Source organism: Camelus ferus, chromosome 1, assembly GCF_009834535.1.
Source record: "Camelus ferus isolate YT-003-E chromosome 1, BCGSAC_Cfer_1.0, whole genome shotgun sequence".
Taxonomy (NCBI): Eukaryota; Metazoa; Chordata; class Mammalia; order Artiodactyla; family Camelidae; genus Camelus; species Camelus ferus.
In genome coordinates this window covers 26,298,035-26,320,375 of record NC_045696.1, presented here as the reverse complement: position 1 = coordinate 26,320,375, position 22,341 = coordinate 26,298,035, and the positions used below count along the sequence as shown (strand labels likewise).

Below are 22,341 nucleotides of genomic sequence, written 5' to 3'. Positions count from 1 at the left end.
TTAATCATTACATAGAAAGGAGGACTGAATTTTTCTGTTATCACTTGGGGACGTTCATCCAATTCATCCAAAAGCTGCAATAACCCTATACTAAAAGATAGCTGAGTCACCAGTGATATCACTTACGACTGAGAAATAATCAAGAGGCCCTGCCTGCTCCCTCTGATTTTAAAGGGAGAATTGTCCTCCAACCTGGCATATGGATGAGCGAGCTAAGAGAAGTCTTTCCCATTCAGCACATGTTAATACAGCTCCTCCCATGTCAGGCTTGGAGCCTGGTAGCTGGCAAAGAGCCAGCAGGTTAGAAAAGTGGTGAGAGATGAAGCTAGTCAGTTGGTAAGTGGTAAGGCCATCATGGGCCTTGCACTCATGTCAAGGAATGTGAGCTCTGCCCTGAAGGTGATAGAGCGCTCTTAAAGGATTTTAAGTAAGGAAGCACCATTTTTAATAAGCATACGAAAAAGATCGTGTTGGCAGGTCTGTGAAAGATGAATTAGCAGAAAATATGAAAGGTGAATTAGGTCAAATGGTTACTGTAAGAAATTATTTCAGCTCAGAACTGACACAGTGGTTCTAGGGATATGGAAAAGGGAAGAGAATGAAAAGATACCAGAATTGGGTGATACATCAGACGTGGAAGGAAAGTCTATGGAAATGTGAGGTATCTTGATTGTGGTGCTGATTTCATAGGTGTATGCATCTATCAAAATTCATCAAATTGCATAGCTGAACTATGTATAGTTTACTATACAGAAATTGTACCACAATAAAGTTGCTTAAAAAATTTAAAAAGAAAAAAAGATTAATTTCCACTGAGCAAACTGGAACAAAGTGGCAGGTAAAGTATGAATGTGGGGGTGGGCATCCTTTCGTTGCAGAAACAGTAGACATGAGAAAAATGGACTCTTTATGCATTTTTAGTCAGGTTTCTGTTACTTGAAGTCAAACGCATTCTTAATTAATATAGTAAAGGAGGCTTTATATAACAAAGAGAAAAAATAAATGCCACGTCTATAAAGAAAATCTGATGGATTAAAAATTCTAAATAAAGAAGGAATCATAAAAAATCTTCTTAAGTATGATGAATATATTTTATCAGAAATCAAATGCAAAAAATTATTCTTTAAAAGTAATACACTAAGGTCATGTCTATTAAAATCAGGAGTATGATGGGCATGTCAACATTAACAATCAGCAAGAAACAGAAGGGAAGTGTGAGTACTGGAGAAGGACCAAAACAGTCATTACTTGCTGACACCCTGCAATACAAATAACACGGAACAGTAACTTTGATCATTGATGACTGCACAAAAATAAGAATAATGTAGGATCATTGCAGTAATAATGGCAATACTGGAAAACTGGGATTTTTGGATAAATTGTGGCACATTCACACATTGGGATGTTAATGCTATCTATCTAACATGGAAAATTTTCATAGCATGATGTTGATCACAAAATAAATTGCAGTAAGAGTATATACATTAGTTCCACCAAAATACAAGTGAATATTTTCAGGCAAAGTTTCGTATGCTTCCTTCAACATGCTACCAGTTGCAAAATCACAACATATGACTATGATTAATCCAAAGAGCAAACTTTACATTAGAGTTGTCACAAAACGAAGCCATCTCTTCCTCCAGGGGACAATATCAAGATCCTTGAGGGGTTTTTTGGTTATCATACATGTTCTAAGCCCCACTATTTTGTATAGAGACATGTGGAAGCATCTCATTCATATTTTCAAGAAGAAGAAAGATATGGGAACCCCTGCTGCTGTTCTGATGAACTCAGTAGGGGTGGAGAACTTCTCAATGAACTTTCTCAATTCCCTTCTGCCCTCAAGCAGAGTCTACTTGCCTAGAAACTAGTTAACCACAGGACAGCAGATAGTACAGAATTTTTGGAAGTCTAACATTGGATCATAGTGGAAAATGCCATTCAATTGACTTAAAAAAAAAACAGATGATGCAAAGAAAAACCCAGATGAAACTCATCTGCATATATGGTGCATCAAGATGGATTTTATACCTGAGTATTCCTAAGATTGGGCCTTCTAACAAAGTAATATCAAAATTTACCAATACATTAGAGTTTGGTTACAAATTTTAAAGAATTATTTGGAGAATTTCCATAGCATGCATTGTAGCAATTATTTCTAAATTGTAATATTCATTATTTCAATGGGTTTTCTGTTAATTTATAAGCTCACCTTCTACTTTGTAATTTTAGCTGCCTACAAAAAAATAGGACGTTAAAAACTGTAGATTTGCTTAACATTTATTTAAATGGAAAGACATTTTTTGTAAGAACTATTTTCAGTTTCCTTAACTAGACTTTATTTCCAGAAAACCTGAGAATCAGAAACATGAACATTAAAGACTGAAGAAGTTATAACAGCAGTATTTTTAAATGTTTGCCTTTTAGTGGCTACTGCTAAAAGCCAAACATAAAGCCACATCCCTTTCAGACACAAATTACAAAAATTACAAGGAATTATCTTCGGGTTTATTGGTTTACGTCAAAATCATTTGCAAAGAAATGCAGTCAGAAGGATTAGAAAGTAAGGCGAAACATCCAGTAGGTGGAGAGGTGACCGCATTCAATACCCAGTAATGCTCCATGGAGTTTGTACGATTAAAATAAATGTACATAAAACATTGTGAACTACTACCTAACAAGCAAACCTAATTTTAAGGCATGTGAAAATAAGGTCACTGAGTTTTCCATGTTATCACCTTATGTCTGATCACATATTGAAAAACAGAGGGAGAAATCTCAAGGGCTGTTTGCTGACTGTTTATCAACTAGACTAGAGTCCCTCTGAATGCCCTGATCCCTACTTATATAGCCAAGGAGTGATCAAAGGCAATGCCTTTGCCAATGCAATTAACATTTTTTTTTTTAACGTGAGATTAACTAGACTTGAATCACCTGCATCACTTGCTTACAACGTTAATCTCTCTTGAGACAGCACTGTTGTTTGGCAGCCTGGTACTATGTAAGTACAGCTCTCAAGTAGTCAGGTCAATTTAGTTCCAAATTGGCATTATGGAAAACCCAACTTTGTATGCAACTGTAATAAAATCAAATGCCAGGTCTCATTGTAGTTACGTCAAAACACTCAGAAAGCGAAATATTCAATTTAACCCCGAAACCATAAATCTGAAATGTGGTCCCAAATATCTCTTAAGTTTCTTACTTTCATGCTACAATTAAGGAAATTAAGTACCCAGGGAACAAATTTCTCTTTTCAACTGTATTCAGTCATTGAATATGGCTATAAAATTGTCAATGGCTGCGCCGTGACAGCTATTACTAGGACAACCTCAACAATTTAAAAATAAACTCTGCTTGACATTATAAAAGTAGCATTATGGCAATAATTACATAGGTAGAGTCCTGTAAGTCCTCTAAGACCGAAGCTATGCAGTAAAAGCACATGAGATCTAACCACTGCTTGTAAACCTTATCTGAGCGTTAGCTGACCCAGAAGGATCTGCTGCACTGTGGTGTCTATTAAACTGGGAAGTCAGATGGCTAGCCCTAGTAGGTCTCCTTTTATTTAACTGGGTATGTATGAAGGGCAGGGGTTATGATAGCCATTGAATGTGAATTACTGTGCCCTTCCGAAACAGACTGGGTGATAATGATCAGTCTGTCTCAATGTGATTAAATAAGTTCTGGCTGCATTAATTTCTTTTCTCGCCAAGGATTTTCTTTGTCTGAGAGAAATCATCCTGTGAAGCGAAACCAAACATAGGTAAATGTTCTCAGAGGGGGAAAAATGCCTTTCTCACCATGTTTTAGAGGCAAAGTTTCATGTTACTGCTGATATGAGAGTTGTGCTGAGAGTGGGGCACCTGTCTATTCATCTCTCTACTCTACTTAATCACTCAAAGCTTGGCACATAGTAGGTGTTCAAGAGATGTTTGTGAAATAAATGCAGTAGCAAGAAATATTTTGCTGTTTTAAAGTTTGCAAGGTAATGCTATTTAAAAGAACTGTATTGCTCTTAACAATCATCTTGATTTTAATAACACCTTATGTTTTGAATTCTTAAACGAAGACCACAAGTTACCAGTAAATCAATAACTTATATTCCTAAGGTTCAGTTCTGAGATATCTTCCCTTGCAGCTTTGTCTCAGAGTATCTCAGCTACACTCTGGCCATCAACAATTACCTCTCATTCAATAACTGAAAATTAACCTCACCAGCACCAACCTCTGTCCCCATTCCCAACAAAGTGGTTAGTGCCCAATCTGATTATCCTACTGTGAAAGCCATCAGCTGACACCGTTTCCAATAGTCTTTTTAGTGAACAGCAATTAAATATGAATGAACAACAGATTGCTTGCCATTTGAAGAAAGTCTCCAGTGTAAAAGACAGAACAATGCATGGAGGAGGGCAGGGAGAGGAACTTAGAAAAAATAAAAGCAGGTATACATCATGAGAAGATTTTATTTAAACAGAAGATTTTATTTAAACAGAATTTATTTATTTAAATAAATTTATTTATTTATTTTATTATTAAAATCCTAAGATACAAGAGAAGTTAAAATATCCATGAAATAAGAACAAGATGCTATAAATAAGGAATAATTCAAGAAAAGAAAGACCTAGGAGATTTAACATCTAATTAGTGAATTTTTGCTTGACAGAGAAATGAAATAGAAAAAAAAAAGAGAGTATATTTCACTGAATTGTTTCAATAGAGCATTTTTAGATTGAGATTGCTCACCGAATGTCCAGCGAGTAAACGAAAAAAGTACCAAACCGAGGCATACTGTTAAAACATTTCAGAACACTGGGATAAAGAGAAAGTACTAAGTAAAGTTTGTTAAGAGAAAAAATAAAAAAATGATCACATAGGGATCAAAAGTACAGTACACTTCTCAAGAGTAACAGTGGAAGCAAAATGATATTGGAGTGGCAACTTTAATATTTAATATTCTGAGCAAAAATACTTGTTTTAAACTTGAATTCTATAACCAGCCAAAGTGTTCGTTAAGCTTTGGATAAAATAAAGACAGTTTGGTCTGGAATGTACTCTACGCTCCAGTCAAGCAGAAAACAGGAGAGAAAACACTGTTCTGAATATAGGAGTTAAACCAAGAAAAAAACCAAATACAGGATACAGAAGACAGGGAATCCAGCAACAGAGGAAAGGGAAGATGGATATCAGAATGAAGTTTCTGGGGTAGACCTAACTAGCATCCAGCCTGTCAAATTGGGCAGAAGATCTGAGGCCTGCAGGAAGGCTGTAGCCAGGGTGGACTTAACAGCTAAACAGAATTTAGAGAATTTTAAACCTTCTGTTGAGGATTTCAAGAATTCATCACAAGTATAGATAGATATTAGTTAAAGGGAAAAATAAGCTTATTATTAACTTAAAGAAGACTAAATATAATACCAGAAAAAATGTCATTGTAATAGCATAACACTTAGTTCATAGTCAATATTTACATGGTTATAATAATTTAAATTCTAAATATTAATATAACCAATGTTTCTGAAGTCAATATACTGAAAGGACAAAAAGAAAGTGGAGGTGAGAAGGTGGGGAAGGGAGTATAAGTGGGTCAAATCATCATCTTCCAAAATAAGAAGTCAAAATAATGTATAAGATTGCAGAATCAGCACATAGAAATATGGAAATAAATTCCTAAAAAGATAAAACAGGCTTACAGGAATGTTCAAAGAAGAGAATGTGTATGTGTGTATGTGTGTGTGTGTGTGTGTGTGTGTGTGTGTGTGCTGGGAGGAGGGGAGGCAGGAAGATACTTCTGTATTTCATTATAAGTTTTGTAATTCTTCCAATGTCTATTAGGAATGTAACATAGAAAATCTTTTTTTATGTATTATTTTGATAAACAATTAAAAATCATTTGGAAAAAATTGTTATTTTTGGTTGTTTTTTAATGACAGTTAAATTTTGGATAACAGATATCCCAAACCTACCCATAATTAGAAATGTAATTATGTAAGTCAACTCTAGTTTCTGTCTTCAGGATCTTTAGAATTTAATTGATATTTGTAAATTGCTAGGAAGTATTCTTTATGAAGACATCTAGACTGTGCCACAGATTTTAGTGTCTATTTACACCATGATGCCTACTTCTAATTTTTAGATTTGGTACTGCCACTTAACTAGGATGCTATTTTATAGCCAACAAATATTAAAGAAGAACAGAATAAATGATTCATAGAGAATGGCACTGTAACATTTTGAAAATTAAGTTACACTAATTATGTCTTTGTCTAAAGGGCCGATTTTAAAAGCATAAGTTGCAATTTTCAACCTAAAAAAATACCTTCTAAGTGAAAGACCACTTAATAAAGAATCAAAACTTACAGATGGCTATTGCACTGACAAAGACCCTTTATCCCTTTCATTGGTGTCTTTGCCATTTATAATGGAGTTGTATTTTTGAATAATTAAATATCATCAGTTTTTTTCTCTGTATTACATAAATTAAAGACTGAGCTGCAAAGGACACTTATAAACTACCTGTAGCTGGAAGAGTATAGAGTGGTTCTAGTAGCCAGAATTTTTAAGGCAGAATTGCTGCTACATGAAAACATAATTGAGAAGGAAGAGGGATAAAATGTAACCAGTTTTTCTTTTATGAACCTTAGATCAGAAATGATAGTATCAAAGAAAGAAAGAAAGAAAGAAAGAAAGAAAGAAAGAAAGAAAGAAAGAAAGAAAGAAAGAAAGGAAGGAAGGAAGGAAGGAAGGAAGGAAGGAAGGAAGGAAGGAAGGAAGGAAGGAAGGAAGAAAGAAAGGAAGAAAGAGAAAGAAAGAAAGAGAAAAAGAAAGAAAGGAAAGTAACAGCGATGAAACACAAACAGGTTTGCTAGAAAACATTTTCTGGATGCAAGATCATCAAAATGAAATAAAGAAGGACTCATTAAACATAGCACACTATTTTATATTCTCTAAGAATTAGGGAATCAAGATGCAGGAGGGTTCTCTCTCAAGTAATACTTTGTCACAACCATGATTTAGACCATCACTACTATTTTCATGTTCCATTTCTGAATTTGGATGTTATTTTCTTATCAATAATGGAATTTTAGTTTTTCCCTCAACTTAATATTATACTTATAACCCCTTAGGTCAGTTCTGATTAGTTTACACCATGAGATAAATGTTTCTCAGCTTTCTAAATCAATTGTTCCAGAGGAACTGCCTCTAGACAAATTCAATCTCTTTGGTTTATAGCTACTTTCAAAATAATTTAGAAGTCCCCCCTGTAACTCCTGACATGTTTAGGGATCTCCTGTAGTTCTCATCATGTCTTTAGGGAAAACAGGGTAAATATTTCATAACACAGTCACATTTTGGTAAGTCTAATTGCTTGGGTAATGACACTAAACCTTTCAATTTCCTTCTGAAGGCAATATATACTGCTGTAATGCAACATTTTTCTGTTCCAAAGCTTGTGGTAGCTACAGAAAAAGAGAGATGAGTGTTTCTTTAAATAGAAGAGCTGTACTTGTGGGTTTTCAATGCTAATGTTCAGTGACCACTAATTTCATATCTTAGCAGGCAAAACTGTATTTTATTCATTACGGTGTAAAGCACATTTTCGGACCTTTATAGATGACTGCATGAAGTTTAAGGGCAAACTGATACTTGTCTAAGCTCCACAGGAGAGAAATTTGCATGCGTACTTTGAACAGTTTTATTTCTACTGTTCAATTCCTTTAATGAATTATGGGGTTTCTCCTGGTTTTGTTATTTGGGACTTCAAGCTGCTTAGTATCCACAGGAGTATTACCAGAGATTACTCAGTACTCAGAGCCCTCTGGTACATATTCATAAAGCACACCTTAACACTCTAAATGTGATGGAAATCATAACATGGCTCTTTTTTGCATCGTGGCACTCCCATTACACCATGGGTGGCACATCTCAAAAGGCAAAAGAGGTTCTTTGGGATGTATGCTGGATTCTGATTCTGTCCTCGGGTATGTTCTGGAGTAATGACCAGAAATAGGACCTTAACATATCATGCATAGATCCAGAAGATTGTTTTACTGGCACAAAAAAAAGGAATTTAAAATTCACAATTATCTTTTGTATTTAAGAAAAATCATGCAATATCTGCAATAGTGATTCTTTTATTCAAATATAGATAGATAGATAAACATCTGTAATAAATGTGTGTATAAGTACTTATGTATTTGTCTGTGTACATGCATTTGTGTGCGTGTATAATAAATGTCTCCACATGAGACTTGAATGGGACTTTAGTGTCTTCTAAAGGAATGTTTAATTTTCTGGTATCTTTGGAATCCCTGTTTTCCTCAGTTTTCTGTCACTGTATTTCTTTTTTAGTTTTCCACAGCTGCCCTGTAGTATTGTCCTTACTTTTGCTTTCTCGACCATCTTTATCATGTCCAATCTTCTCCTTCCTAATGCCTTCGCCACTATGTCTGTAATACAGATCTAATCAGGTTTCAACCAATTAACTGAATTACTCCCAAGAGTCCCTTGGTTCTTATAGTTGAAGAAACCGTACTTGTGGGTTTTCGATGCTAATTATTGAATTAATATGATATTCATATCATATCATGAATACCATAGCAAAACAGTTTACTATATTTTTTTTCTAATTTTGATTGTGTGTGCATATAGCTGGCAAGCTTGTCTTTTTGTCATGAACTAAAACTGCAAATAGCTCCACTGAAATTTCCTAAAGCAGAAAACAAGTGCAATGTCTTTACACTGCACTCTCTAATTTTTAAAAACCTTACCCTGGGTCATATACATAATAAATACTTGATAAATGTATCACAATGGAATGAATGATAAACTTTAGGTGGATATAATCTCTCAAATAGATTTGGAGAAAGAGCAAGTTTTTACATTTTGATGAAAGGCAAAATCCTATAAATACATATGAATAAAGCAGGTAAATTAATGTTTCAAAAGTTTTGTTTTTCTTCATAGCAAAGATTTCATATGAAAGACAAAACCAGAAAACAAGACAATTCTAGTCTATCAATGCTCAGCACAAGTCATAAGTTAACTGTTCCTATACAGCCTGGTGTAATAAAAAAGTTTAAAAGCAAAGGAAAAGTAGATATAAATAGCAATTTATAATTTAAAAGAGAGTTTTACCAAAGACAGTCAGCTCTGCTGGATCGCTGTCTCTTTCTCCCACCATATTGGTGCCAACACAGGTGTACATCCCTGCATCACTTTTCCTGGTGTTGGAGATCATCAGTTTTCCACCACGGATCTGTTAAAATTGAAAAAGGAAAGAAAAAGAAAGAAAAGAAAAGAAAATGAAAGGAAAAGAAACAAACAAAGAAAGAAAGGTCACTAATAAATAATTTTGAGTATTTAAGCATATTTTCTCCCTAAGGGAAATAGCTCAGTGTCTAAGACACAAAACTCTCCCACTGCTTTGGTATCTGCATGTGTCCTATCTTCTCTTAAATCCTGTCCTTTCTGCTCTTAAATCCCCCCTTGGTATAAGCCTCCGTGCTCCCTTTCTAGGTAATGCTTCTTTAAGGTCGTCTTCCTATTTCTCGCCTGGTCCTATCAGTCTTGTGACTGTCCCCGTCAAACCCCAGGGGTTAGTCTTCACTCTGATTCTGTTGAATGAGCTCCCATTGACATTTGTCACCAGAAAAGAGTTATTATCTGCTTTGGATAATATAATGAAATCCAACTGATCCAGAAGAATTCAGCAAGTATTTGTGGAGTACCTTTGGGGCTGGACAATGTTCTAGGCCCTTGAGTTTCAATAGTAAACCAAATAATAAAAATGTCTGCCTTTGTGGAGTTTACATTTCAGTTGTTAGTATTAAAATTATCTTTGTCTCATCCTAATTGCATTTATGAGATAATTTTTGAAGAGGAGGTTGGGTTTGATAAAAACAAAGTTCTTAAAATGATGACTATGAGTTGGTACAAATCGTTGGCTTCTAATAGGTGCTCCATTAATGTTTCTTAAATGAGAAGCATTTATTGATTGAATAAACAAATATGATAATGTTAAAATATCTGTTTGTTGAAGAGGACATTAAAGCAGAATTACGTTTTCAGTAAGTGTATCATCAACTTACAGCTTCTTTTCTGATTTTGAGGGCTTTTTTGGTATTTATCTAGTTCAACAATCTTAACTTTATAACGATTGAGTGTTCTTAAAGAGATATGAGGTAAGAACATGCTGGTTTCCTCCATTAATTTTTAATTTCAAAGGCAGACAGAACTTAAGCAGGTATGTTTTCATCAGACATATTTCAGGCTCTAAAACTTGTCATGTCATACAAAGGGATTTGCAACTTTTTTTTTTTAACATAGGAAGAAAATACCGTCAACCTGTTCTCAACTATATGCAGTGGAGCATAATGAATGTTAGGCTATAAACCACAGAGGCCATTTTTCCTCCCCTGAAGATGAATGTGACAATATGACTTGATTTGACCAATGGAAATAAAGCAATGTTTCACCAGAAGAAAAGTGGTCACACACTGGGACTTGCTTTCTCTTGCTACAGTTGGAACCCTGAGACCACCATGGGAACCAGCCTGAGCTAGCCTGCTTGAAAATGAGGGGCCATGAGGTGAAAAACCAAGATGCCTGGCTGAGAGGCAGTCAATGGTCAGACATGTGAGTTAGGTTATCCTGGATTATTCAGCTGCCAGCACACCTTTAACAAGCCACGAAACCATGAGAAAACCTAGCAAAGATCAGCCAGGTTGTCCCAGAGCAAAGAACTGTCAGCTTCCCTACAGAATCATAGTGTAAATATAATGGTTATTAGAAGCCACTGTATTTTGGCATGGTTTGTTAAAAAGCAAAAGCTAAATCACACAATCATGAATCAGAAACCCTTGAACATTGATTTGACTCCATTACCGAGAGCACATTTTCATAAGTTTGGTATCCAAGCACAGACAATTGGGAGCCAAATTCTCCTTCCGTATAGGTCCTCGCAGTGTCAACAGTCCAAGCCAGAATCACATGGACACACACTGTGATGTATGCGATACTCTTGCCTGGCCTCTCTGGCTCTGTGCTATGATGTAATCACAATGCATGTGTAAGAAAAAACCCTCAAACTTAAGACAATTTAAAAGATAAGAGCCACTCAGACAATATGGACTTTGTGATAGAAATGACATATTTGTTCACTTAAATGTCATGACTTTAAATAAAATATATTCATTCTCAATTATTGTATTGAATATAAAAATTATACTAAAAACAATGTCAGAAGGCTGAGGCATTATCTACTATTTCAGTGGACTGTTTTCACTTACAAACTTCACATACATGTTGAGTGGATCTTCTGAAAAAAATAAAATTATTGTATGCCATTCCCCTTAACCTTTTTACCCTTTCCTGGGTGTTTTATTTTGAATATTAATCAACTGATTAACTTGATCAAGAATTTCCTTTGAAAACAGACTATTTTTCTATAAGAGCTAAATTGCAGAACCAGGTAGTCATTTTTCCACTGATTTTAATATCTCTTCAACTTTTAACAAATTCAATGTGTAATATTTTAGATATAAATATTATTACATTGGAAAAATTGGAAAAGAGCTTGAAATACTTATCACTTCAAATTATTTCCTCTTTTAATTTTGAAAGTAGTGCAAAAAGAAACGTTCTAGTTTATATGGTTTATAGCCATCATTTATTTACAGTCATGTACTGCGTGATCAAAAGATACGTTTGGAGATCTTGAAACGAGGTTCAACGTCAATATTCCACTGCATAAGATATATCTACATATTCAGGTTGATGCAATTATTAATACATCATGGACACTTGATTTATACAATTTTTGTCTCTTTGAAGCCTCATTTAGAAGTTTTTGGTTTTGGTTACCCTTTTTCAGTCCTTTCAATACAGTGTAAATGGTAATTAGCACTCAAATACAGTTCTACAACTTTATTAACAATAAAGAAAAGAATAAAATACATCCAAGTTAAGACTGGATATTCAATCTTTCTAGGTGTTCATTTTAATTTAACTCACACTTATTCTTTCTTCCTTGTCGTCAATTCGAATTTTGTCTTTCTTCCAGTAGATGGTGGGCTCTGGGTGTCCCCGGGGAGGCTGGCACTCCAGGATTGCAGGCTCTCCGGCTGCCACTACAACATCTGTGGGATTTTGCCGGAAGTCATCTCGTAACACTGAAGAAAAACAATTGGAGTAAAAGAAAACTCAGTGACAGTAACCTTAGCTTTCTCTTGCAAAGGGTGACTTCGAAATCTTACTTTATTCTAATAATATTTGCCAGGATATTTGCCGAGAACAAAGCCTGGCCCACTTTAGAATATTTTAGAGCCAACCTAACTGCTCATCAACAGGAGAATGGCTGACTATATGATCATGAATCTTTGCTATAAAATCTGATTAAAAAATGAGGTAAGTCAAAGGACAATAGGATAGGAAACATTCATGATATAGCTTTCAGATTTAATACAAATTCACAGTACCAAACAATTTATGTAGTATGATCCTGTTTTCTATTAAAAATACACATATACATACATGTATATAAATACATTAAAATAAATTGCCACCTTATACTTAAAGCTCTGAAACAAGTCACGTGCATGTGGTCTGGGAGCATGTATGCATGTCCGTCTGGGAGGGGAAGCAGGGTGAGAACTCTTTGAGAAAACCCTCTCTCATGACATGAATATGGACAAGATCCACAGTGTTTTCATTACTCTTCAGAAGATAGACTCATTGTTCACCCTTGCAACGCACTAGCACCCACATACACAGGGCTACATTTCCATTCTGTCTGCATCTCCACCTGCCAAGCGACATCTGGGCAGCGTGACATTCGAAGCAGAGATATCCCTTATAGCACTTTTGCCAGTCTGAATTTCCCCTCCTTTCATTAGGAGAACAGCAGGTTGGACCTCCGTTGTAACCTCTGAAAATCTGGCATGCCTGGATCTCCAAATGTCACCTATCTATCTGTGTACTTCCCCTGGCAAGATGGAAAGCCTGGAGAAATGACTCGGTCCTCTCAGATTGCAGAATGCTGGCTTATTTAGTAAATAAGGACTATGTCTATTTTAGGGTAAACATTTGAAAAAGCAGTTGAGAAAACAGGTAAAGGAGATTAAGGTGTACAAACTACCAGTTACAAAATAAATAAGTTACAAGGATGTGATGTACAACACAAGGAATATAGTCAACATTTTATAACAACTTTGTATGGTGTGTAGTTTATAAAAATACTTGAATCACTATGTTGTACACCTGAAACTAATACAATATTGTAAGTCAACAATAATTCAATTTAAAAAAGTAGTTGAAACCAGTTAATATACCATAAACCATAAACCATAACTGCCTTTGCTTTTTGTTAATGCCTTGACTTTTCCTATTCTTTGATATTCTAACACTGACAAGTTTTTTTCCCCCCAAGTGTATCTTGGGGTTAAACAAACAATTATGCACGCACAAATAGTGTGCATATATGTCTCTCTCTCTATGTGTGTGTGTACATATATACACATTCACACACATATACATTTTATATATATAATTTGGTCAAGCTATTTGAAATCAAAACTGGGCAGCTGGGCTAGCCTGTTATGTAAATCATCTGCTGCAAATGTGGATTAGGTCAAACCAACTGCCTTTGATGTCCTGTAATGAGACCCACTTCAGCACTCTGCTTCTTTGTTGGGCCAAGTCTCTAGGTTAATTGTCATTCTCCAAATAAATAAAAGTTCTCTGTCCTGAAAATAGGTCCAGAGAGACAACTGAGTGACTTTTAGGCTTTTCTTTTCTTGTCTCTTGAAACAACATGGTTTTCCATCTTAATGAACTTATGGCCTTTTATGAGATTAGAATTCCGCACAAATTGCTCACTCTCAGTTTATATGCTGATTAATGTACCGCTTTCGCTGCTGAGGAAATGTGTTCCATTTTAGCACAGTGAACTGCACATTTTTTGGTTCTTTTGTCTAACTGGCAAGAAAGGTGTGATTTACATGCATAAAGATTTGCTTCTGAATGGGCTGAGAGAGTGTGTATTTAAATGTGATGTTAAAACAGGAGGGTAAGAAGGAGTTAACACTGTGGTTCCCTACTGCAGGTAAATCCTCAAGGGAGAGCAAGCTGGTGACTCATTTATATTCTAAATACAGAACAGCTGCCTATTTATGCAATGTTAAGATGTGCAAAAATATGGTAACAGGGTGGTGAGTACCCCTACAATATCTGGTACTGGCAACAAATGGTGTTTTGGCAGGCCCTCAATCTGTTCCAAAATGACACATCTGGCCAGTTGGAGGACCTTCTCCAGAACTGGTCTCCTAACAAATCACATGCCAAAAAGCCTCTGCTCAAATGGTACTTAAGACCACTGTAAATCATTCAGAAACACACTATTACATCAATTTGCAACAAGCCAGATTAAGAGGGGGAAAAAAATGGTCCTTTGACATGGGGGACAAAAAAAGGAGAAAATATCATAACAAACTAAGGATTGCTGCTCTTAAACAATATAACATGTGTTTATGGCAGTCACAAAAAAAAAGAAAATGACTCCCATTTGCAAATGAAGCCAAGAAATCTAACATCAACTGTAATTTTAGGCTTTCAGACTATTCACCCAGCGAGTAGGGTGAGATAATAGTATAATTGGTACTGTACCCTCTTCAACTTGTAAAATGCTCTTTGGGGTTTGTATAGTAATTCATTTTTGCTTAGTGATACCATTTCTTTTATCCTAAGTCTTTGTGGGTAATAAAATGTGTTTCATCTCTCTCTCTCTCAGATAAAACATTCAAGAGACAAAAACAACCTTTTCAGGAGGTTCTAGCACAGCACACAGAGAACGTACTCTTAGGAAAAAGAAAAGTCATTTTTACGCTCCTTAAATTGTATAAATGTTCTGATAGGTGCTTAGATGTTTCTGAGGTTTGTATAATCCACTCACAAATGTAAACACAATAACATGAAATATTCATTGTTTCTAATTTTTGTACTAAGTATTCATTTCTGTCTTGGATTTTGCCCTGTGCTTTACTGCAAGTGATAAAGAATAGAAGTGTTCTTTATAGTAAAGGATTCATGTATGTTAGGTAAAGAGAGCTAAAATAGTCTTATAAATGTAAAAAAACAAAGTGAGTCCAAATTTGAGTCTATATATATTTTTCTCAGTAAGCCCTTATTCTATAAAGAATTATAGAGAGCTATATTTTCAACGTGGTTTGACAAGTAAGGCAAAACAAGAACATGCAGTGATATGTGTATTACCTAAAGCTCCAAACAGCTTTTTGAACAGGGTGAAGAGAAATAAACTTTGTGAACTAAAAAGAATCTGGTTGAAATGACAAAAGCTGGGAGGGTAGTAGTAAGTTATACTTGAAAAAAAAAAAAAGATAAAATAGGTACAAATTTGGCATAGCACTTGTTTTCAGATCTATATTCAGAATACAAGGGTTCAAATCTCCATCGGGGAAAAACAGAAATCGAACTGGCCAGAACCCAAATATTCATTTCTGTGTATGAGCAGAAAAGCACAAAGGAGGGTTTAATGAACTAATCATAACCTGGATTTGCTTGGCATTCTTGTTTACATTGACAAGCACTGTGACTTAGAAAGTTATTCTGTAAGATTAGAAAATTCTGAATTACTGTGTGTTTGAGAAAATATAGTTCATATTTATGACATAAAGATTTGTAACAAATTGATTCAATTCTGCAGGAAGATACTGAAAATACTACAATATGCTTGGCGCTGTCGTATAAAATGGTTAAGGAATACCGTGTAAAACAAGAATGACACGATTGTGTCTGTGGCAGGCTTTTTCTCTAATGTTCTTCAGTGATCTCTCCCTCCTGGTATTTATTTCTTTGTGTCAGCCCCTCCTCTTGACTGTGGGCTGGACCCGGTAACATGTTTTTAATGAAGTGATGGACTGTCACTGCCAAAATTAGGTTATAAAAGCTTGTAACATACATCTTTTTGGCTCTCTTTGTCTTTCTGTCTGTCTCCCTCTCTCTCCTCATGGCCATCCTCTGATCATGCAAGATACCTTGTTGCTGGATGGAGAGGCCCCTCTGGCAATGACCTGAAGGCAGCGTCCAGCCAACAGCAAGCAAAGAATTGAGCCCTCAGTCCAACATCCCTTGAGGACCCAGATCTTGCCAACAACCATTTAAATTTGGGAGCAAAAGCTTCTCCAGTTGAGGTTTTACATGAGACCACAGCCCTGATCAACATCTTCATTGAAGCTTTGTAAGAGATCACACAGCAGAAGACAAGTTTGCTCATACCTGGGTTCCTGACCCACAGACAGTGAGAGAAGAAACATGTGCTGCTTTAAGCTACTAAATTCTGTGGCAATTTCATACAGCAGTAGGTAACTAATATAGTGCCCTAAAAGAGCTTCACATCTAGGTGTCCCTTTAGAGCTGACCTCTTTGACTCCTGCTTCTTCTCAACCCCACATTCATTCACTCACCAAGTTTTCTCCCTTCTGTCCTAAATCAATAGTTCTCAAAAATTAGTTTTTGCCTCAATCAACAAAGCCAAGGCAGATCTTTACTTAGACATTTCCATCTTATTTTATTAAAATAGATTAGCAATAACAATGAGATGAGACTGCATAATTAACAGATTTCTGAAATACATGATTCTGATTTTCAATGTACACATGCTTCCAAGCAGTTATTAGAAATGGAGAGCCTAAAAATATTACTGGTGAAAAGTATTCACCTACACCACTGGATAAAGAAAACTATCCACATAAAGAAACTAATTTGATCATGAGAGGGGTAATTTACAAAGAAATTGTCATGAAAACCCATGCTTAGCTGCAGGTGAAATGTCTAGCAAATCAAAGCAACACTGAACACAAGGCTTCTTTGTGAGCAGGATTTCTCTGTGCACAGGGTCTGACAGAGCTGTGTGGCATGAGACTTCACAGTCAAAAACTGACCCCTGGTTCCAAGCAATACTTATCTGGCATGCATTTTGGTGTACAAGTGCAAAATTTGAGTAAATCTTGATACTTAGAGGAACTGTCATAAGCCCTTAGTCATGCATATAGATAACAGATGAAATTACATGCTGCCTTTCAGTAAGGATTTTTTACAAACTTGTTTTTCTGGACCAGTTAGCCTCATACACAATAACACTTTGCTCTCCCTATTTTAAAAGCAACTGCCTTACAATAATAGCTAATATTTAATGAGTATACACTATGTGTAAAACCTGGCACCATGGATATGTAATAGGCCATTTAGAATGACCTATTTTGATAGGAAGTACAGAGTATGAACCCTGCATGTCTGACATTAGACTCTACACACAGTCATTAGGCTACACTGATTTGTAATAGCATCTACATCTATTTATCTTGTCCCCACTGCCCTAGTTCACAATGTCCTCATCTCTGCCTTGAATTACTAAAAGAGTATCCTATTTGAACTTTTTCTCTGATTCCTCTTTTAAACTCTCTATTGTGGCTATTATGAGTTTGCCAAAGTGTAAATACGATCGCGTCAATTCCGTTTTTACAACTTTTTAAATGGCTTTTAAGATAAAATTCTCTTCTGAATGTCATTTCAAATGTTGCATAGAATCAAGACCCTGTCACATTTCCAGGCTCATCACAAACGTTTCTGCAACTCTCCTGCCCTAGACATACAGAGTAACATCTAGTTACCAATGTACATTAGCATACGTAGCCTTCCTGCTTGAAAATTTCCCTGATACCCCTTTGTTCTCTGAATCCTCTTTCTTTCTTCAAACACATACTGTTCCTTTGGTGTCAGCTTTGGACTCACTCATCTGAAAAGATTTTTCTTTTATACTAACACTGGGCTAGGTAACCCTCCAAAGGGCCCCCATCTTGAAGGCCATTGGACAAGCTCATCCCGCATACTTGATAGGTTGACTGAATTGATGAACTCTTTGGGGGGTGTTGCAGTCTTTTTCTTATTATATAAAATAGACCACAATGTTTTAATTTGATTTCAAAATGTCATTTCTGAAGAACAATTTAAGTTGGTAGGATTTAAGAGACAGTGCACTCAACTTGCCTACCTACAAGCTCGTATATCTATAAAATAAAAGCCGGGCAGTTCAAGAAGGTCAGAAATCAATCACTCAGAGAAGCAACATATTTATATGCAACCAATAAAACTGTTAGCACAAATGACAGTATATCATAGTGAATATTACAATGGACTAGGAAAAAAGTGATCACCATTCCTACAGCAGGTACACCACCACATTCACCAGCATCATCCATCACCATGGGGAGTGATCAGGTGTAATCTCAGCTTGCCTGAAGTTCGGGTCCTCTACTCTACTTCTGAGGAAGGCACACCGTCTCTTCCTGCTGCACTAAATGGCTCTTGTTGGCAGTCATGCTGTGACCCCAGGGGGAGCTCCAACCTTAGGATGAAACTACAGCTCTGAACACTAGAAAAAAATCAGGGTTCTTGATGACATAGCTAGACAAATCAATCCTGAAGACTGTGTTAAAGCTGGACTTGATGTGATCTAACTAAGTTTTCTTTCATTATTAGGCTGGTTTAAATTGAGTTTCCTGCTTCAACTGAAAGCTAGCTCCCCACGGACAAGCTATAAGAATTCTGTATTTTTTAGAAGTTTCAGTGACCAAAAAACTTAATAAATCTAAAGAGGAATCATCATTCATAACCCCCTGCTTTATTACATTTGGTGCAATCAAACAAAATATGGTTGGAACGGACAGGCCAGCCAACAGCTAACCAGACAATAAAATCTGACATTTAGGGAAAAAGTCATAAGTGGTTTCTTCTGCACAGAAGGGGAACGGGAAAGAACTAACTCAGTGGGGAGACATTCTGCTACCGCTGTGCAAGCTGACACTCTGGCACCTCTGCAACACACTGACAACTCCAAAATGAGAAGCTCTCACCCCCCATCTCCACTCAGATTCCCTGTGCAAGCAAATTCACTCAGCAAATGATCCAGATCAACCAGTGGTATGAACTGGAGCATGCCGAAAGAACAAGGATACCCTGCAACTTGCTCATTTTCAAGTCATAGCATTTTGTGAAGCCTGGAATTCTGCAGGGAATAAAACACACAAACACACAATTTACCCAAGAGGACTGGCCAGCTCCAACTTTCTAAGCCAAGTCTTTATTCTCAAATCCTTTTTTTTAGCCCTGTTCCGTCCTCACTCGTATTATAATTTGAAGTCTCCCTAAGAGTGCCAAGTCTTCCTTAATGTTTTCCATTAATGTTTAAAATCTGCTGAAGGATTCTCAGAAATTGCATGGAAATATTGTGCTCTCTGTAATTTGTATCCATAACCTCTGTAATGCATATGTTCTCCTTGGGGACCAAGTGTTGAGATCATTCATAAACTCTTGGATCACATGTGGCACTGTAAACTGGTGACATCTGACCACGGCAGACTCGAGGCCTGTCTCTGGCAATCATTTCCTTTGGTTTGAGTTAAGGAGCCAGCAGTTGGCACGCCTTCAACACTTGGAAGTCCTATTTTTGGCAAAGCCTAGCATCTGATATTTGACAGGGATCTGCATACCCTATCCATTAGCTTAGGAGGAAGTTGCGGATTGAGGCTAATTAATGTTTAATCAGTTCCTCTTTTTTTCTTCCTTAAAGTGCCATTGTTCACAAAATCGTTCATGGGGGATTGATGTCTCCAGGATCACAGAGAACTCAAAGGAGTAAGGGCAAATTAGAGGGTGTGCCCAAATATAGTATGTCAGGAGGAGGACGGAGTGTGGAATTGAGGGTACTGGCCAAAACCTGCTCAGGGCAATGCCTTCCTCTGCTGGAAAACAAAAACGCTCCACATGCCCAAAATGTTCTACTCTGCTACCCAGCCTCCTCCCAGCATCTGCCAGTTTCGGACTAACTCCAGTCTTGGTCACAGAATGGCTATAACTCTGGATACCAGAAGAAATAATATGTTGAATTTAAAATTCAGAACTGCACAGACTAGCTTTAAAAATAATTAAATAATGTCTATCAAGATGGTAACAAAGGGAAACACCAGATTATTTCAAGCTTGTAATACTGCCTCCTACTTTCTCTAAATCTTGAGTTGGGGCATGCATGCATAAATAAATAAATAAATAAATAAATAAATAAATAAATAAATAATCACAACATCTCTGTAGGATTTGCATCCACAGGAAGATTACAAATAACCATCTGTCTGCTTCTAACTCTTCAGTCTGGTTCATGTCCCATGAGCCTCAAGTCTTCAGCTAAAGCAGTTAGGCTGCTGGGTGTCGGGAAGGCTTGTTACAGGTGCTTTGTAGAATGCTTTTTTTCCCCCTGCTGTTTCTCATTTTTTCCCAACACCCCTCTCTTTCTCTTCTGTCTCATTTAGCTCTCACTACTAGACCAAAGAAAACCAAAAATTCAAAGGGCCAAATCTCATCTATATATACACACATACATACATATACATATATATACTTTTTAAATTTAAAATATTTATATATTTAAGAGCAAATTTAAATTTAAAATATACGTAAGTATACATTTAAATTCAAATTTCAAGATTCATTATTGCCTTAATGCTACATCTGTCAATTTGAATAAAGGAATAAAGAATGCTATCAAGTAGACATTAATGTGCTGCTTTAATCTGGATCCCAATAGATTAGTGCTCTCCTCCCGCCCTGTTAGTCCATTTCTGAAGGCATTAGCTGCTACAGCATTCTAACATTGCACAGTTCACGGCCTCAGCAGCCTCTTCCTGTCATTTCACCCTCTCCTAGAATCACCGGGTTAGTGCTGATACTCCTCTCCCGTGGTGCACTCTGACGTGCATGATCAACATGAATTACAATGCCAAGTAACTGCCAGATGTCATGAGTTATAAACTCAATAGTCTAAGGATTATTACACATTAGGGCACCCTACAGTGCAAGGGTGTTCTGGAATTTACGTGTTATTTATTACCTATTGGCAGGGTCTCAAAGTAATCTCACCCCTGCTGATGAAATGAGGGTTGGAAGGAGAAGAAGGTCAAGGTCAACCTTCCTTGTCAAGAATGCCAGTTACTTTGAAACTGCTGTTGATCTACCTTTTTCTCCCCTCAACCTGAAACTCAGTGAATTAGTGAATGAGTGGGCTATATCTTATCATGCTCCTATGGGCTTTCAACATAATCCTGCTGATTTCACAATTTCCATAAGTTCACCTATTTTAACAACATGTTTCATGACTATAATCACTAAAGGTCTGATTTAGAGGATAACCATGAATCTTAACATTATTCATGAACTTAAAAATGACCACTTGAAGAATACGCTGTTTATTTTCCTCTTCTACACAGAAATGTAGACCAAAGCCCAACTACATGAGACTTACTTCAGTTTTTAATGCAACAATGAAAGTTCTTTTTCTAAACCTGCAGTCATCACTCTGTAGTGTATACAGGTGTTCAACTGTAATGCTGTCTACCTGAAACTTACATAGTAAAAAAAAAATCATGTCCCATGTCCCACATGCCTGTGTGACCTCTTCAGTCTTTCCCATCCAATATTAATATTTGCATATGTCCACACTTCAAAATATGAGTATTACTGTAAGCTGTCAGGAATTCTGCTGAAATGGATATAATTTGACATCTTATATTCTTCAGGAAATGTTCTATTTGATTACTACATGACAAGAAGCTTGAAATGTTTCCTAATCCAGAATATAGCATATTTAGTTTTAAATTGGCTGATTTAAAAAAGCTCTATCATCTCTCTACTCTATCCCAAAGACCCAGTAACCTTCTTTCCTTTTGCCACCAAACGAATTCTGAATGCTGCAGTTAACATTCAGCAATCTCATTAGCCACCCACCATAAATCTTCAAAAGCATCACCATGTTTTGACAGCTAAGCAGGAGAAGAGGAAGCAAGAAGCATATCCAAGCACTTTTTATGAATGCAAATGTGCTAAAGACCACATTTAAATTATTTCAGAAAACTCATATTACTCCACTGACAACCAGAAGACAATGTGCTTGACAATTTTTGTTTACGTATGAGAAGCGTAATTTCTTTTATTCCTGATGCTAAATCCACAGGCTTCCATCTCACGCATCCAATCTTGCCATATACTCTAAGAAAACAAAGCGATACCAAAGATAAATGACAGATTTTTTTGTTTTTTAGGTGTAAGACTGAGTTCTCATGATGAAAAGTTACTGTGTGTTTTCCCCAAAAGTGTTTAAATATTTAAAAATTCATGGATATTTTAGTCAAACCTTCATATCTTATATGAAACCAGAAAGAAGTCTCATTAAGCATGGAGGTTTAAAAAAGTCCCCCTTCTCTCTGATACCCTGGATTG

The 22,341-nt window shown here is 36.3% G+C and overlaps 1 protein-coding gene across 6 annotated transcripts in view; it reads right to left on the bottom strand.

The window, feature by feature from the left end:
- ROBO2 (roundabout guidance receptor 2) overlaps window positions 1-22,341 on the bottom strand; it is a 1,149,410-nt gene that overhangs the window by 146,473 nt on the left and 980,596 nt on the right. For all 6 annotated transcript variants that reach the window (XM_032489706.1, XM_032489698.1, XM_032489727.1 and 3 more), the window contains exons 3-4: window positions 12,013-12,170; window positions 9,136-9,256 (exon numbers count right to left, since the gene is read on the bottom strand). In XM_032489706.1, coding sequence (XP_032345597.1) covers window positions 9,136-9,256; window positions 12,013-12,170 — 279 coding nt within the window. The remainder of the gene's footprint in view (window positions 1-9,135; window positions 9,257-12,012; window positions 12,171-22,341) is intronic.